At 44.1% G+C, this 18,968-nt stretch overlaps 1 protein-coding gene across 4 annotated transcripts in view; it reads right to left on the minus strand.

The window, feature by feature from the left end:
• dennd1b (DENN/MADD domain containing 1B) overlaps window positions 1-18,968 on the minus strand; it is a 103,925-nt gene that overhangs the window by 78,851 nt on the left and 6,106 nt on the right. For all 4 annotated transcript variants that reach the window (XM_070960247.1, XM_070960246.1, XM_070960245.1 and 1 more), the window contains exon 3: window positions 4,532-4,575. In XM_070960247.1, the coding sequence (XP_070816348.1) occupies window positions 4,532-4,575 (44 nt within the window). The remainder of the gene's footprint in view (window positions 1-4,531; window positions 4,576-18,968) is intronic.

The raw sequence follows: 18,968 nt of genomic DNA on the forward strand, positions 1-18,968 counted from the left end.
TCTTTTGAGGGGAAATATGAGATGAGGTGTTTGGAAATGGGAAGGTTGATGAACCGGCTGGGAGCAAGAGATACAAGGGGGCAGAAGGGATGGAGGGAGGCTGCGATGAAATAAGAAAGAAAGATGGGCATAAAGAGAGATATGAGGGTGGAGAAAGAAGTGGAGTGACAAAGAGGGAAAAATAGGGAAAAGACTAACAGGAGCACCAAGAGGTTGAACCGGAATGATGCGTGATGCCCTGTGTATGCACGAGTATGATATGGTAGTAAACTCTAAACTGTTAGGAAGGGAAGTGCAAAAAAGAAAAGAGAGAAAGAAAGAGATGAGATATGTTACTGGAAGACAAAGTGTATTCAGAAGATGGATTAATCTGTGTCTAATCCCTGAGAGTAACTATCTCATTTCCTCTATTTCCATGGAGCGCAGGCAGGTGACAGGGTCTATGATAAGGTCCATAGGTTAAGGATCTCCAGGAGGTTGATATCACTTCCACACAAACTAAACATTAATGTTAAACCTCAGTACGCTCAACATCAGATCCGCTACTTCTCAGAAAAGGTAAATGTTTGGACAATACAAAAACATGTGGCCATGGCTGACCAGTGCTGATCCATGGTCCCTCCCCCCAGCATGGGTACTGTGTCCCAGTTAATATTGATTTATGTTTAGGAGTTATAAAAACAAACAAAAAAAATCTGACTTTTCCCATCACATCCTGTATCTTGGCACATTGGGGAATTGGTAGAAGTACACAGAGTTTCCCAGGCTTGTAGCCACACCCCCTCAGGTATTTCCATTCTTAGCTCTTTTGAAATGACTTCACGACAGCCCAAAGCTAACTAAACAAATGAACAGGAAGACAAAGACAGATACGCGTATGTTAGACACATAATAAACACATCATAAATAAAATGACAGTTTGGAGCCTCTGAAAATGAAAATGCATTTTTGCTTGCAGTCTTGGGCAAGTTGTGCTGTTTGCAAAAGGGTGTATGTGTGAGCAACATTTTTAAATCTGCTCAGAGCCGCTAAGATTTCAAATGGTCGTCTGTTTGTGGAACTTGCTGAGTGTTCATCGTATCATCCTCTGTTCTCTAAAGAGGAGTGGGCCTTCGACACACCACACTGTGGTTAGCAGGAATTAACTGGCAGAACCATTTTCTGTATATGTGTGTGTCAGCACGTGTGTGTGTGTGTGTGTGTGTGTTCTGTCTGCTGGGTTTTTTCCACAACTTTGGGATGAGATCTGAGAGGAAACTGACAGATTTCCATCTGTCTGCTTCATTTGCAAAAAAAAAAGGCCTTCTTGCGATTCAAATATATGCTTTATCCACCTCTCTCTTGCCCTCCCTCCCTCTCTCTCTCTTCCATCTCTCCCTCTCTATCCAAGTGGCATCTGCAGATGACCAGAGCATCAAGAGTCTCAGGGGCTGAGGCAGGAACAGGGGGAGCAGGAGGGAAAAAGGAAAAGAGAGGAGGGAGAGAGGAGGGAGAGAGAGAGGGAGCAAGCGCCTCTCACTTCACATTTCCCCAGCACCACCCCGGCGTGCCAGCCAGCCTGCAGTCTGTTCTCCTTTGAGCTTTCTGTTCTACCACAGCACAGAAAAAAAAATCAATTCATATTTCCATAATCCACAGTCCTGTCTGTCTACATGTCTTTGCCTCTCCCCCTCCTTCCATCCCACTCCCTCTCTCTTTCTGTCTCCCTCTCTCTCCCCCTCTCCCCTGGGGTGGACTAACCCCTCCACCCCGATCCTACGGCCTACAAATGTCATTACGCTGAGCAACAATAACGTCCTAAACAAAAGGAGGCCTTGCTCTGAGCTCTGAGCCCTCTGTGGAGACTGTTGGCTGCTGCTGCCATATGCTGGCCAGCTCGGGCCACAGAAAGAGATAGAGACTGTGGCTACAGAGGACTCCAGCCTTCAGCCCCACAAAGGAGGAAAGGAGCCCTAATCCTGGTAATGAGGCCCGTGAATACAGCCTTTATGTATACGGGGGAAAGGGCCAATCCCTCTGTACACAGCACGCTAACTAGCCATCTTAAGGGCCATCTTATCCACACAAACGATCTGGTCGACAACAGAATGAAAGAAAAGTAAGGTTGTGGGGGGGCTGAAAAGAGAGAGACATACAGGAGAAGAAGGATGAGACAGGCCCGTGTCAACACGTATACTATGTTTACACTACGTTTGTTTTTTTCCCTCTATTTCATCCCTCTTGGATTCAGCTGCTCTTTCTACTCCTTTTCCCTCACTTCCATTTCCTGCGCCTACCTCTGGAAGGCTGTAATTTCTTGCTCACACTCTCGTTCCCTCACTCCCTCTACCTCTTACTCTGATAGCACGCTCTGGTTCTTGTGGGGCAGGCAGACATCGCCTGAAGCATCTTTCTACAAGCCCGTTTATTCCTCAAAGTGGATCAGAGAGGCAGGAGAGCTGTTTAAACTCACTGGCTTGGCTGCTGTGTCGAGAGATAGTTAGCCTATGCACATATTGTTGTCTTTTGCTCTATTTTTATTCTTTTTTTTATATCTGTCCATTTTTCCCCTCAGTCCATTGGTGGGCTGCTGTAGTCATCTGCACAGTGATTTGCTGCAGGACCTGCTTTGTGCTGTGGCCACTTCTGGAGCAGAAACAATATGTTGCACGTCCTGTTTTTTTCCTTTCAAATCTCTGTCTTCTGTCATTCTTACACTAACTGACAGTAGAAAAATCTCTCTCTTGCCCTTTCTCTCTCTCTCTATCACACATACACACACTGTCCGAGAAGCCACAGCAGCAGAGAGCAAGAGTCATCAAGTCATCAAAATGATGCAAATCTCATCTACTTCACAGAGTGACGCGCACAACATAGACATTAATACACTTATTGTTCAAGGCCGTGTGATCGTTTTGATCAAGTTGGATCTCGGCTGTTGTTCTTTGAAGGTGAAGCCAGACAGAAATAACAAAGAAACCCTGCTGAGGTTGTGTATTTTTCTAAGGGTAAAGAGCAAGGCCTTTAAATAAAAGGAATATTAAATCAATTTAAATTATCCCTTAGATCTTTTTTTTTTTTTTTGTACAAGTGCGTGCACCCAGTCTCTCTGAGGCAGCTGGTAAGATTGGTGATTGGTTTCAAGGGTAATTTGGACTTATGACACCTTCGGTCTTATTTCACAGTCTTGACCATTACTTATATCTGAAACAATAACGTGGCTCTCCTCAAGTCAAGTCATACTTCCATGAATCCAAACCAGGCACTGCACTGACACGGTGCTCTCTCTTTCCATGGTTAAGCTCTGTATGCCTCAACACATGGAACCTACCGGAATTGTTTCTATTTAAGGTGACATGGGGCCAGGGATCGCTTTGGCAGCCCACCATGACTGAATAAATGTAACTGATAGCTGAAGCCCTGAGTCTTCATCGTGGATCGGTCAGTTCTTGGTTGATACATGATCCACTTTATAAGGTCAGACATCAATCTGCTGAGTCGAGTGCGTGCCTCCCGTCAGAAAACGAAGGCCAATCGCAAAACAGGACGTAAACATCCATTACAGGTTACATTACAGACTTCCTGGTTCAACTTTGACTTTTTGTAATCACCATAGTTGTGCACATACACACACAAAATAAGGGTACACAGTGGAAATTTTGGGTACACTTGCTTGCAGTTTTATCTCCAAATGAATGAATTTATGTAATTTGGCTTGTTGTAAACTGTGGGCTTGTTTACAACCTGTGACTGTCAGTCAGCTGCTACTTACCCCTTTGAATTTTATTGTTGCAATATTTCCATGTTCCCAGATCTCAGCTACTACTGATCAGTGTAACTCCATGATTATAATCAATTGAAGTCATAACCAAAGGTACATCATGTCTTCATCAAAACTGTGATTCTTAAACAATACAGACTAGTGGGAGATACTGAGGTGGACACTCTAACCCTGCAATACTTACCTCTCAGTGGCTTAGGAAGAACATGGTGTGCCAAAAAAAGTAGTGCAAATCGGCTGTGGATTTTGCTTTCAGATGGAAACCGAGCCCAATAATGCTATAAATGTGAAACAATAGGAAGCAGACACAGTAACACAATGAGAGAGAAAGCATGAGATACAAACCGAGAGAGAGAAAGAGAAAGGGGAGAAAACGGAGGTGTGCATTCCTGTCACGGTTGCATGATAATTACTGATTCGTCAGTTATTGAAGACCTGCTCACTGCTTTTCATTACCAGCAACAGCCGCACAATGAGACAGAGAGAGAGAGGAAGAGGAGGAGGAGAGGAAGCACTGATAGGGATGAGGAGGAGAGTGGTGGTGGTGGTGGTGGTGATTGGTGTTGGGGGGGGGGGGGGGGGGGGGGGTTACCACAGGATGGCAGGGTGAGTGAGGGCATTAGGCAGGGAAGGGAAATGGGAAGGAGGAAGAGGTTGTCTGTAACGGTGAACAAGTGAGAGAGAGAGAGAGAGAGAGAGAGAGAGAGAGAGAGAGAGAGAGAGAGAGAGAGAGAGAGAGGGAGAGAATGAAAAAGCAGAGTGTGTTCCAACCTGGTCTGTGTGGTCCTGAGGGAAGCTCCACAGCACGGTTGGATCTAGAGGTAATTGACAGACAGCATTAATCAGCGGGTGAGAAACACACCGTCTTCGCTAGCTGCCTCAGAACACATACATATTAATGAGAGGGGTGGGGGCAAGGGTGGCTGCTGCAAGTCTGTGCACGCACGCACGCACACACAGGCACTGATATACTCACTTACACACACAGGCTGAGCAGCGCACAGTGAAAGACAAGAGAGAGAGTCTAGGCTGTATGTGCTGTAAATATGCTAATCTATATTCTCAGTGTAGATATGATAGCTTATATTATACACCAAATCAGGCACGTTTAAGAAAGTCATATCAACACATACTCTAGTTCATTTGCTCTATATTCCAACACCAACACAAGCCTAGCTGTTTGCTGGAGAGATGTGAAACCTAAGCTAAAAGGTTTATCATTAGAGCTTGTGATTTATTTATAACACTAATGTTAAGAGATTGAGAGAAATTGATTAATCGATTTTGAGATTGAAAGCAAATGAACCAGTTCTGATATTGTCAAGTCAGTTCATAAGTGTAAACACAAATCATCAGCTGGGTTAAAAGCTTCAAACTGTATACTTAATAACTATATAAGACATGCTGCATTAGTTGTAGACATAGACGACTTAGAATGGTCATTCTTATTTAAAGGTCCAGTGTTTCAAATTTAGGCAGATCTATTGGCAGAATATGGCAGAACTTAATATAATATTCATCAGTATGTTTTCATTAGTGTATAATGACCTGAAAACAAGAATCGTTAGAATCTCTTTCTTTATATCTACAGAGAGTGTGGGTCCTCTTCCTCAGAGTCCACCATGTTTCTACAGTAGCCCTGAACAGACAATCCAAACACTGGCTCTAGAGCTTGCCTTTTGTAATTTTTACATTTTTAGCGATCGCCGTATCAAATCAAATCGTATCAAATACACCAACCTGCATGAAACGTTTAATTTACCTTCATAAACTGCTTCTACTACTACTGCTGCTGCTTTAGTGTCATTCTTGCTCTTAAAGGTAGCCTCCAAATGAATACGTGAGCCTCTCGCTAGCTTGTACCATGTGGCGGAAAGGAAGCAGCCACCAAGCCATAGCCTGAACACAGGGGTCTCTGGTAAACATGGCTTCTACGGCTCCAAGGTCATCCTGTGACCTCAGCAGGAACAGCAAGGGTTTGAAGAGATGAGCGCTCAAATGCCAGGTTCACTGTTATGGACATACAAAAGGCCTACAGGCTCACCAACAGACCCCCAACTCTGCCAAAAGAAAGCTGGCTGAGAGACAGTTAATCTTTTGATAGCGTAGAAAAACAACGACTGTGAGTTCAACAGGTATAAACTATGAGGTTGATTTGGAGGTTGTATGAGCATTTTCACAAGGGTTATATTTGGGGATGATCCTGCCCTATGCATATACCCACAAAGATTAATGTAGACATTTATGAAGCCAGAGGAGAGGACCATTACTTTAGTAAAGAGGCCATGCAATAACACACAATGTGTAAAGTAGCTTTATGGCTATCACACCAGGCTGCCTGTGACAGAGGCATACAATGGACAAACGGATGACAGGACGCAGCAGAATCCATCATGCCTTACATAATCCTGTTGGATAATTTCATGGGCCCCATCTTGAAAAGAGCGGCACAGAAAAAAAGCAGCAGAGCTCAAAGCTCGACACTCTGACTGCCCCCCTTCTCCCTACCCTATGATCTGCCACAGTTAGGGCTATTTTATGCTGATTTACTGGGTGAGAGGATGGGAACTGCTGCTAGAGTGTGATACAGGTCAGAGGAAGAGGCACAGGAGTTACGGAAGAGAAGGGACAAGGGGGGTCCGACGTCTGTAACTTCAGGCAGTTCTACCTACTTTGAACAGCGTTAACACTGTAAACCTCTACTTGGCCTGAACCAAACGGGCTGTGTGTTGACAGTACAGACAGACAAAGTGTGACTGAATGTGAGATCCAGTTCTAATAGAGGCTGCTGTCCATTTTCACACTTGCAGGAAAAGCGCAGGTGAAAGAAGTTTTGCTAACAATTCATTCCATTCCATCAAGTGTCCCAGTAAGCCACGCCAGTGAGGCAGCATGCACAATACCAGGAACCGGAACTGGGTCACCTATATGGAATGCACTCATTTTTAATGTTATCAATTACACCTGTGCTTTTCCTCAGATGACAAGCCAAAATGTGTCACGTGAGAGAGGTCTGTGAGCAGAGTCTGTTACCTTCTTCCTTTGAGGCCGGTATGCCACGCATGTAACCGTTAAGTGTAGACTGATGTCTGTCACGTGAAAACTTCCTATCAAACATTTTATAGGTGCAGACCCCAGTATGTTCAATTCAGTATGGAGTCACACAGAGGGACAGCGGCGTAGCACGAGAGAGAGGCATGAATAGAGAGAGCACAGGAGGCAGAAAACAGTGAGCTACAACAACACACGAATACTATCCATGTGTAGCTGAGGGCATGTGAGAACTTCAGAGCACCACCAAACACCGTCCTTTATCATTCATGTCTCCTCTATCCTGTGCATCCTGTGTGCACTTTCCTTTCTATCCTGCAGGATCTTATTCTTTATGTTCTGCTCCACCTCCACGTTTCTGTGCCAATCATCTTGCCTCTTCTCTTTTCCACTGTCTTTTCTTGTTTTTCCCCCCATTTCTGCTTCAATTCCAGTCCCTTTTCTCGCCGCCCTCTGTTTCCCATGCTTGCCTCATTTTTTCTGTTTCTTCCAGAACCTTTCTTTCTCTCCATCCCCCCCTGCAGCTCTCTGTCCTCTTCACTTCTTCACCCCCCTCTCCATTTTTCTCACTGTCTTTGGTTCGCATACCCCTCCCTTTGGACGTGCGGGGAGTGTGGTGGACGCAAGAGGGGGCCTGGAGGGGGTTAAGGCTGAAAGTTGAAGGTTACAGAGGTGAAGAGGACCCCTGCTGCTCCGCCAGGGGACACAAATGTCACCATGACAGATCCTGCACCGGTTAATCCACCCTCCCCTTCTTCAAAAACGCGCACACACACACACAGACACACACACTGAGGCTCAAAGATACTGACCAAAAAACACGACAATTCATTCCTGAATACTGTAACACCAACTGCAAAATGGGGAAAAAACTCCGTATGAAACCGTTTTCTTTTCAGCACACAAAAAATAGTTGAGGTGCAAATGACATGATTGTAATTTCCTCCATTTAAATGTCATCAAAATTTTTCACTGCTTGATTTGCAAGGAGGGGGGATTCTAGACAGCCATGAGCCCACAGCAGATACATTTCTGTCTGCAGCCTCTGTGGCTTCAGACGTTTTGGGCATTTTCAAAACACAGGCTGTGGATTTTACAAGTGCATTGCATAAATGTTTTGGCTTGTGCACAAGGTCGTAAAACACTCTCTGCATGCGACAGACAATGGTAGCTGTCAGTTACAATAAAATACAACAAAGTCAGAGACACGGGGGTTCTGGAGGACACCACCAATAAGCATGAGCACATAAACACACACACACAGCTAATAATAATGTCACTACATGACTGTAGTCCTACAAAGGGTATAAATGCGGTGCCCTGTTCGTGGTTAGGAATTAGCTTGCCAAATGTCAACAAGCAGTAACTGCACTGTAGCTTTTGCCATTTGACTGGACTAATTATTGGTAAGATTCATCAACCACTTCTGGCATTTTCACACACCTGCCGACACTGCAAGCTACCTGTTTGTCCACGCATCTATCTTGCAATCCAAGCTCTGTTAGGCCTGTCTGCACGATAAGCTGCTTTGTTACACATCAGCCTCTCCATCACCTGTCTCAAGGCCAGAAATGCAAAGGATTCACAATGTGTTTATTGTATTTCCTACAGTTGACAAAATCTACAAAGAGCTGCTGCAAACCGTATCAAAACAGCCCATTTGATGTGACACCACTGGCAGCTTGAGTGAGAAGGGGAAAACAACCTATAGCATATTTCACCCCGGTGGAGCGCAAACAGATCCAGTGGGTGAGAATTGAATTGAAATCACCTATCCAGAGTTAGATTCCTCCATTCACACCCCGGGAAATAGAGGTGCGCAAATGTGAGGACAAGCTCAAGGAGTGACCGGCATGTGTATCTGTGCGCAAATGTATACTATACAAGCGAATGTGCGTCTCTATAGCAGATAGATATCAAGCTCAGGCGTGAATATTTACTGTACAATAGCATGTCCATTGATCTCTGAGGACTTCAAGCGTGGCTGATCTCCAGCAGTCACGATAGGGGCAACATGCACAAAGCCCCTGAGCCATGACACAGATACTGGGGAGAGGAGGGTGGTGGTGGTAGAGATGGTCAAAAATCAATGTTTCGGCTATTCCTGAGACACTTGTCTTTAAAGTCGGAGGAGGAGAGTGAGTGAGGAGAAAGGAGGGTTAATAGGTGAAGGATGCTGGGAACTGAGAACGGGGCAACAGGGAAGGAGTGGGAGGAGGAAGGATGAGGTGAGCAGAGAGACGGATGGACTGCTTAAGAGTGGGAGGTAGACCTCGGCCTCTCTCGACTGACATCGCTTCATTCCTACCTCCTCAGGTGGATCATTAAACGGGATGGGATTAAACAGAATAAATTAGCAAGGTGCGTGTGCACTGAAACATGTGAGAAGAGAGAAATAAGCCTACCCCTTCATCTCTTATTTCTTCTATTCTCGGCAGAAATCTACACAATGTCTACTGGCACTTCCAAGTAGGCTAAAAATGAAAAATGCTGGCATCTTCTCTTGGCATAAATCTCTGCTTCTTGGGATTTCCAAGTAGGCTAAAAAGAAGCTGTTGGCAGAGGGTGTCATTCCTAATGCTGCCCTAATGCTGTTGGCTGGAAGAAAAAGTTGGCGCGCAACACCAGTGTGTCAGAGACCTCACTCTGCCCAACGTTGCACTCCAAGTTATTCAACTTCGACCATTTTGTCACAAAACTACAAAAGTAAAACCCAACTTACTTTCCTACTTTGAATGACATAGAGCTTTATAAAAATAGCCTTCGCAAAAAACAACTGGAGAAAGCATATGATAGACATGAAACACACCCACAGGGCAGAGTCCTATGTTTGTGTTTCTATAGGATCACCTCAGCAGCTCAATAACAGTGGTCTGAATGCACGGTTCTGGCTTTAAGACTGAGAGAGATTCCAGTAAAAGACAAAAAGACCTAACCCTAAATCCAGTGTGAATACACATTTGGATGAAAGCCTCTAGTTTATAATTCTCTATACTATGTGAATCAAACACAGACTTAGAGCCCTCATGGCCATCCAGTGTTCTAAAGGCATAAAAAAAAAATGCACTTTTTTCACCTTATTCCACGAACGACTGAATGTGTGTTGTGAGTGAATAGGGGGCCTGTTTGTTAAGAGAGGCCAAATCCCATATGGTGAACAGCAGCTTCTCTGGTGAGAAGAGAGGCTGTGAAAGCCACCGGCAGCCCCTCTTCTCCCTCCGTGCTCCGGAGATGAAGGGATGTAGTGCCTGCCTCTCCTTGTTCCTCCTTTCTCTCGCTCCCTTTGCCTCCTCTCCTCCCTCTTTCTTGGCCAGGGGTTAAACTGCTGCACTCTAACCTCCTTGGCAATGATTTCATTCACTCCGTTTCTCTCGCTCGCTCTCTCATCTTTGAGAGAGATTTATTTCACAGTATGTAGTGGATTAGGCCCCCCTCGTATGCCCTCGGACAAAAGCATTGTTTTAGCACTAGCCTGTTCGCTGTAACGGGAGGAAGTTACCGCTACTAAGCATCCACAATACAGCCATTGTGGACACAGGGCTGGAAGGACCCTGCCTCGGAGGCCGTCTAGACTTTGAGCCTGGGCCGATTGGAGAAACAGAGGGAGAAAATCCCATCAGGCAGTGGAGTGAAAGTTAACTAAGGTAACCTGCTGTGAACCTGATGAAGATGTCAAGCCAACATATGGCAAAAAATGTCTATTGTCAGAACAAGGAGCTTTCTTCCCGCAGAGGGAGGGGATGGTGGAGGAGGAGGAGGAGATGAGGGGTGGCTAAAGAAGACTAGGGGGGTTGCACAACCTAAAGGAAGGAATAACTGTGGTGGTCATCGTTTTACTTCTGGATCAGTAGCCTTATTCTGGCCGGGAGGAGGCCCAACCCCTACACTCACAATTAAAGGAGTAAGCAGATTAACTGGCATCTTTCAAAGGCCAGCAGAAAGAAAAACACACTCGCAGACGTTTAAAACAGTTTTTTTCCATTTTGCCTATCAAGTCTCACACTGCACACTGCAAATGGCATTACATTTCATGCTGATTTAGTGAGCAGAGGTTTTCAGAGAAAAGAAACTTCTTAAACGATGATATGCTCCTTAAGTTTACTCATACTGATTGGTCACACTAAGTTGTTACAAATGAGGACTGGGGACAGATACAAAGAGTGAGAGCCTGAGGGTAGTCAAGAACTGGCTGGATTCAATTAAAACAGATTTGTGTTTGATATCAAATTGGGATCTAGAACTAAACTGTGACAGAAAATGCTCTGACTAAACGCTCTAAAGGGTAAATTATTTTGTGTCAAAGGCACTTGCAAATGGATCATCACTAGATCAGGACTTAGAAATAGGCCTAAATTTGCAAATGAGAGATACTTTTTAATTCCAACGCACGAAATCTTGAATAAAACAGAAAGAAAACAACCTCTAAGGTAGAGCCTGCTTTACCAGCCAAAAACATCAACTGGCAGGCTTCACATGTGAGAGATGCTGGCCTGGGGGATTTCTCAGCCATTTCTACAGCTTCATCTGAAAAAGATAAACAACAGCCTCAGCCACTGGAAGAAGAAGAAAGAAAGAGTTGCATGGAGATGATGCGACCCTATTAATGCCACATTAGTTGTTCCGTCTTCCCAGAAAAATGCTTCGGCGAGATGAGCCGAGAGAGCGAGAGGGAGAGAAGAGGTGGAGTGAGAGAGACAGAAAGAGGGAAGTGAAAGCGATACTGTCTCCAGGCTAGTTGGGATGCAACCCAATTTCACAGCTTCACGAATGAGTGGCACAGCATATGGATGCAACCTTTGTGACAGCCTCTGTGTATCACCACATATCAGCGTTGATATTCCGAGTCAGATTCCATACTGGTCCAACATTATGTCAAACACCGGCTCCGCATGACTGCATTTCCAACACAACACACAGACAGTGTGTTTGTTGGGGGTGTGAGGGGGGTGTTAGCCTCCTAAGCTAAGAAAAAACAAACCAGCATCTCCCTAGACAGACTCACTCCAACTCTTTCTACACTGTGTGATGCTCGGTTGCTGCAGGATGATAAAATAAAGTGCTTATATTAAAGCAGTAGCGTGCCCCAAAATCTGAGGTACAACCTACAATCTGAGATATGACCCAGATATTTATTTCCAAATAGATGGGGAAAAGGAGGGAAGATTGCAGAGTTTTGACAGCAACAGCACGAGTTCATGGTGAAGACTGCATCTCTAGCTGTTGGCTGGTTGGCTTAAAGGCCAACATTTCATCACATAATCACATACTTCTCTCCATATGGCCCAACCGTCTGCCTCGGTCAAAAAACAACATCTATATAAGGACAATCAACAAATGAATAACTGTATTATTGAGGTAATAAGCATAAAAAGACATGACTGTAGCAAGAGCAGAGCTTACATTACAAAGAAAAGCTTTAACTTTATCTCCTAACACACTGAAATGATTGAATTTACTCATTTGCACACAGAGAAACATGTTTTGGGTGTGGCCTCATGACACAAATGGCTGTCTGATAAGTCTGACAAAACAGAGTTTTTGGATGCACAACTCCTAAAGTTTGAGAGCGCTGGTGATCAGGTCATTGTCACTCACTTACACATGCTTAGGGGAGAGTTCCTTTTCTAGTCTTTGAGGTGGTGGTTGCAGCATCAGAGAAAAACACTGTGTAGCACGGCAGCTCCTTTAGGTGGGGAGAGGATCGATCTCAGCTAATGTCATATGGCACAGCACCCAGAGGCAGCTGCGTGGTGCTGATGACAGTGCAAAGCCTTGCCTTTGGCGGCTACATGCTTGGTGCTGCCGAGCTGTGATTTGAAGTTCACATGCAAAGGCTGACAGACAGACAGCTCTCAGTCAGCCAGTCAGACAGTCAGTCAGCCAGTGTTTCCACAGAGATAACAACACATCTGTATCTGTTAAAAGCGTACAATAGTGCCTAATCCTAAACACATTCACAGGGGTCTCAAAGCTCTACAGGTCTGATGGATGAAATACTGACAGAAGAATACTGGGCAAACGCTGTCTAACCACTGAAACTGAAACATACACAGATACCCGCGCGCACACACACACACTACCCTCAAATTTAACTGGCTTCAGCAGAGAAAACAGAGGATGTCAGGTTTTGGAGAACCATAACTTCTATGGGATTTATCTGGAATGGTCATTTGGAGAAAAAAAAGCCTTTAGTGTCCAGAAAACTCAACGGTTGTTTTTCCATGATCCTATCATTCCTTTGCAATACCCAGTTTCATCTTTAAATGAAGTCAGAGTTGCAAGCTACCAGATAAACTGATTCAAATTTCTAAGAATATATCTATGTTGATACCATTTTCACTGCAAACCAAGAGCAACTTTGCACCTAAGATATTGACTAGTCCATTATCTTTGCAACAATCATGGATTGAGGCTAACGCAGTGAACAAACCATGTCAATAAGCACACATTCTTGAGTAAAAGCCAGTAATGTTTGAGCTGACAACTATTGAACAGAAAGCCATTGAAGTGTGCATCCCCCGTACTGCTTGCATTCTCTGAATCACAGAAGAATCGAAAACACGGTCTTAGTCAACGAGTGACTCTGCAGACAGGACGAGGCTAACGCATGTCAACAGAACTACACCCACTTTCAACGCACACAAACCTGTGTTTGATGAGGTTTAATGAACACACATTCCACCCGCATTGGACTCATTAATATCAACTTCACTCCCTCATAACAGACATTCACATAGGACCCAGATCTACTGTGGTTCCACAGGGATCGTGGCTAAACCCATCATTTACTGCAGCAGGCAATGAGTTTTAAGATCTAAATTCTGGGTAATTGATAGTGTATAAAGTATCAGAAAATAGTGAAAACTGCCTACAATTTCCTAAAGCCCAAAGTGACATCTTAAAATTGCTCATTTTATACAATCATCAACCTGAAAAAACACAAAACAAAAGCTTGTTGATTTACAATGAACACAATGAAAACATTGTGTTTGGCATTTTTTCTTGATAAATGACATCAAAAATGTCTGTATTCACCCCAAAATATTTCCGCCCTAGATCTAATGTGAACTGTATATTTGTCATTGTTGCTTGTGGGGTTGTTGAAATTCAGTTCACCAAAAGTGATTGTTGATACAGACTGTCAAGCCCCCAGAGGCAAAATTTGGATTTTGGGCTGTATAAATAAAACTGACTTGATTTGAAAGCAGAATAGGGCCAGACCAGTTAAACCCCGGTCAGAGGCAGGTCCTGAGGCCTGGTTGGATAACGCCTGTTAACCTATTCACTCTGACCACAGACTCAGGTTAATCCTGCTTTACTGTGTCAGCCTGAAATGGGTATTAGATGTTTACACAAGTCCGAGCCTCATCCTGGATGACCAGAAATTATTCAGGAACTACACTGAACAATAGCGGTTAACACATGAAAGTCTGGAAGCTGAGGGGAGCATCAGTGTGTGTGTGTGTGTGTGTGTGTGTGTGTGTGTGTGTGTGTGTGTGTGTGTGTGTGTGTGTGTGTGTGTGTGTGTGTGTGAGACCTGGTATTTATCACACTGTGGGACAAAAATCTGTTTACACAGTCACATTGTGGGGACTCACCTGCCTTATGGGGACAAAATGCAGGTCCCCTTAATGTAAATCATTAAATTTTAGGGTGCAGACTGAGGTTAGGATTAAGGGTTAGGTAAGGTTAGGTTAGGTTTAGGGTTAGGAATAGGCAAATGGATAGGAAATGAATGTAAGTCTATGTAATGTCCCCACAAGTGATAAAAACACAACGTACATGTGTGTGTGTGTGTGTGTGTGTGTGTGTGTGTGTGTGTGTGTGTATCTGTCAATATGAAAACAAAGAAGCTGTGGATGAATTACATGATTTGCAATGATAAATGGTCTCAGACGTTCACAAAGGCATCAACATTGACCTATATTCCCTGTCATGAAAAAATAGGCCAGAACCCAAATTAAGGGCCAGTTGGCTACTACGCACATGTAAACGGCATCATCTTCACTGTAATTGTGTGGTGTTAGGAAACATAGGAGCAGCCTCGAACGGAGAGATATAGCCTAAGGGCGTAGCTGTTGACATGTAAATAGTGAGGATAGAAACTGAGATGACAGCACAGACAGTAGGCTTGTAGCACTAGTTCTGCTTGACTTGGATTTGGTCTTGACCACAAAATTAAGGTCTAAAGGACAACAGTCTAGATGTCAGGATACCAGTACTCATATCATGTCAATAAGTAGGTTGATTTCCTTAATTGCCGGGGAAAACACATTTCTGTCTTTTCATCATTCATCTTTTAGGTCATTTTACATCAGTCTACATGTCAGCAGCCCCGTGAGATCAGAACACAAACACTGAGGCTGCATCCTCTGGAACAACCTCTGCCTTTATCTGCATCTTCCACTCGTCTAACAGTGGAAGATGTGCAATGTGAATACCCATTGTTGGCTATCTTCTGACAGCCAGAAGATAGTCAATGTATGCGTATTATTTTGTACTAAACTCAAGACAAAAACACTCACAGGTAAAGGTTCCTGTGGGAAAATCTCAGAGAAAGTGATGTCTCCTTTAATATGGCTGGAATCCTTCATAAGAAAAGCTTTATAAGCTTTATGGCCATCATTCACTGCACATGACAGGAGAAGTGGGCCAGTTGATGTCGTCATGAGAAGTGAGTCAGTCCCAAATCCTGTTAAAATCCTGCCGTCATAAAATCTGCTCAATATGACAGTCACAAAAGTCAACATATTTTTGAGCACAGCTTCTTTTTTTTTTTTTTATGAAATCCAATTTACCAGACTAGGCCAGATTTACATCACCAAAGCTACATTAAAGCAGGAGCTACTCTAATCCTGTTCATTTGTGGGCTAAACTAGGCCACATTGGTATTACATGCATAAGAACCAGCCAATCATTGTTGTTTGACTCATGATAATTGGTTGTGTGTGTTTGCTTGTACAAGCTTGTGCCATCTGCCGTGCTGAACATATATACTCCTGGCCGTCTATTGCCATCCTTTGACATGACACACGTGAATCAGAGCTTATCGTTCAGATGACATTGGCACTTTTTGGAAGCTAAATTCAGCTGGACATTATCTTAGCCTTTGCTTCTTGGTTTTTATTTTTAAACACATAATATTCCCACAGCTCTCTGGAGCATAACTGAAGAGTGGTCACAAGGGAATAAATTCATCTGCCATCACACTAAGATGCACAGTACACGCACACACACACACACACACACACAAACGAAAAACAAGCCAACGACAACAATGCTGCGAGGCTGCAAGTGAAGAGTGAGGGTGATGTGATGAAGCTCTTCTGTATTCATCAGAATCATCTCATTTTAAATCATTGATCGGGTCCCTACTTTTCCCCACTTTTTCGCCGTGGAAAGGGGAAGTCTAAAAATAGCCCGTGAGCGTCAGTGCCTAGAAGTCTTTCCATGTTCTCGCAGTCTGGCAGCATTAGTGAATTCAGATGAGCTTCCTGCAGCTCTCACAGCTTCTGTGTCTCTTTCTCACACACACACATCCATGCAGCCGTGCACACGCACATATACACAGTCATATATGCGCAACACGCACTATACACTTAAACATGTACCTGCCATCACACACTCACACAAAGAACAATTTACCCCTGGAGTTTCAGTACCGCGTCAGTGGGTGGGAAAGCTCAGCTAGCATCCCCCGCACTATCTAACCTCTCAGCCACCTCTATGCCTTCAGCACATCCACGACACCCTTCATCCTCTCTCCCCCATCTCCCTCTCTATTCCCCCTGCCCCACCCTGATTTTGCCCCAGTTCCTCATGCTTTGGCCAATAATACTCTATGCTCTGAAGAAACACACACAAGTCCACGCACAGCTGCCCTGATGGCAGTGGATGTGTGTGCGTTTGCCAAAACATGAGTGTTGCGAGGTCACATGGCACCACCTGAAAAGTCCCAGTGACCTGTTCCTTCATGCCATTCTCCCTGTCGGGCCCGTCCGTCCTGTCTGTCATAACGAGTGATAATCAGGTAGGGCCATGAGAAGCAAACGTGTGGTTACTAAGAAAAGTCTGACATGCAAGAATGGACAGAGACAGAAACATGAATGCGTAAAAAAGGCAGCTGTTCTGTGATCATTACTGCCAGAGACATATACACCCAAAATTTAGAGACTGCAAAAAAGTCTATTCTCCTGGCTTTGAATTTCATTGGCGGCCTTACCTGTATAACAATCGAACACGTCATTGGCCTTTGGCCAGTGCAGAAACCTTCTTAGTCTGAGTTTCACCATAATCTGAAACAAAGTAGGCTGTGGTGAAATGTGAAGACAACACTTGCCTCCATCTCTTTTTAATGAGAAAAGAGCTGGAACTAAACCCAGTAAGCAGCAGGCCACTACACAGTTACTGAATGGATGAGTGGCTGTGAGGAGGGAGTTACAAATGACTCCAGACACCAACAAAGAAACAAGGCTGTAGAGCACTGAGAAAGGCTAGTTGGCCAACATTGTCATCTGAATAACCAAAGTGGAAATCCAAGCAAGGCTTATCTTACATGTGACTGTGCAGTACACAGGAAAAGCTGGGATGAAACATCACAGCATTAAAGGGTGGAAACTGAATTCACATCGCTGATCAAATCGAACAACAGTCCAGTCTTGACTTGAGAACATGTAACTATTCCAGAAGCCAACCTAATTTCAAATGTAATGTTACTGATGCAGATCCAGTTTTGATTCTTCTTTTTCTTTTAGGAACACAAAATCATCCACACATAACATATCCAAGCCACTTATTCCACTTAAACCCTTTCAATTCTTTTCTATTCCTAGCTTGATTCATTCAGATGCAACTGAAACACTTTTTAATGGTTCCAATCTCCAGTCACATACTGCTTCATGTATGACATTATCTTTGGATACAAGCGCCCACCAGATGTCTAATGTTTCAGTGCCATGTCATTAAGAGTGCAGAGAAAAGAAAGGGACATCAGCACACAAACAAACAGCCCCAGCATGCAGACACAAAGACGAGGTTAGGTGGTGAAAAGTTGGACTGAAGGTCAGACATGATCTTACACACACTTAGACACAGAGTGGGAGGGGATTTCTCAAAGTTCACTCACACTGTGGTCATTACAATAGCATCGCAGGGAAGTTAAGAGACTTCCGCAATTCGCTTCAGAGGAAACAGATAAAAGACAAAGACTTGGGTGATATCTGATTCTGTGTAAAAGAGCCAATTTAGCGAAGTCATATGGGTGAGACAAAAGCAAAAGGCAGTAGCGTTGTGAGATAAACAAAGTGTGAGACCCTGGGGACCTCTCAGGAGTGTGAGTGGAGGAGTGTGGCTTCTCTAATGACCAATCAACACCCTCCTTGCTGCCATGGCATCTGTTAGTACTCCAATGGCCTCCCGTCTGAGTGTGAGCCCACTGTGAACTCAACACGCAGCCGGAATCCAATCAGACTGCAGAACTGGCAAAGCTTGGGTCAAGGAGCAATTCTGACATTTTGCAGAATGTCAACGTTCAACCTTTTCTAAAAGTTCTACTACACAGGAGTTTTGCTCTACGAATGCGAAGGGTGGAAATGGGAAGGTGTGAAAGCCAAAGGAAAAAAACGGAATATCACAGCTTCTTGAGCGGGGCTGCGGCAGAGATGGAAGCAGATTGGTAACTAACGAACAGTACGCCACACCGTGAGACCCCCAGGTCTCAGCGAAAATGTTCTTAGGATACAGAACAAAAGTAACTTTTCATAGTTGGAAGTGAAGCTATAAGGCCACATGAAGCAAAGGGTAAAATGCATCTACTCTATACTTTTGCTTTTCCTTTATGTGCATCTGAAGGAGAAGTCAAAATCCTTCGCACGTGCACTTACATTTTAACAGTTAAAGCTCCTGCTGCGTATTCTAGTAAGACTCTGTTATGAGATACTGAAGCAGATGATAAAGCTGTCATTTATCTCACGCAAAAAAAGGCACATGCTCAATGGCACACAACTGACAGGCACAAGCATACAACGGAAACAAGACAACAAGTGCTTTCATCCATCCGCTGTGCAAATAGGGAAGAATGTCAGTCTTTTGTAAGGCATGGAAATACATTCACATTGGTTCATTCAGATAATTTAGTGCTCCCAATTCATCTGACCTG

The sequence above is a fragment of the Chaetodon trifascialis genome, chromosome 4 (assembly GCF_039877785.1).
Source record: "Chaetodon trifascialis isolate fChaTrf1 chromosome 4, fChaTrf1.hap1, whole genome shotgun sequence".
NCBI lineage: Eukaryota > Metazoa > Chordata > Actinopteri > Chaetodontiformes > Chaetodontidae > Chaetodon > Chaetodon trifascialis.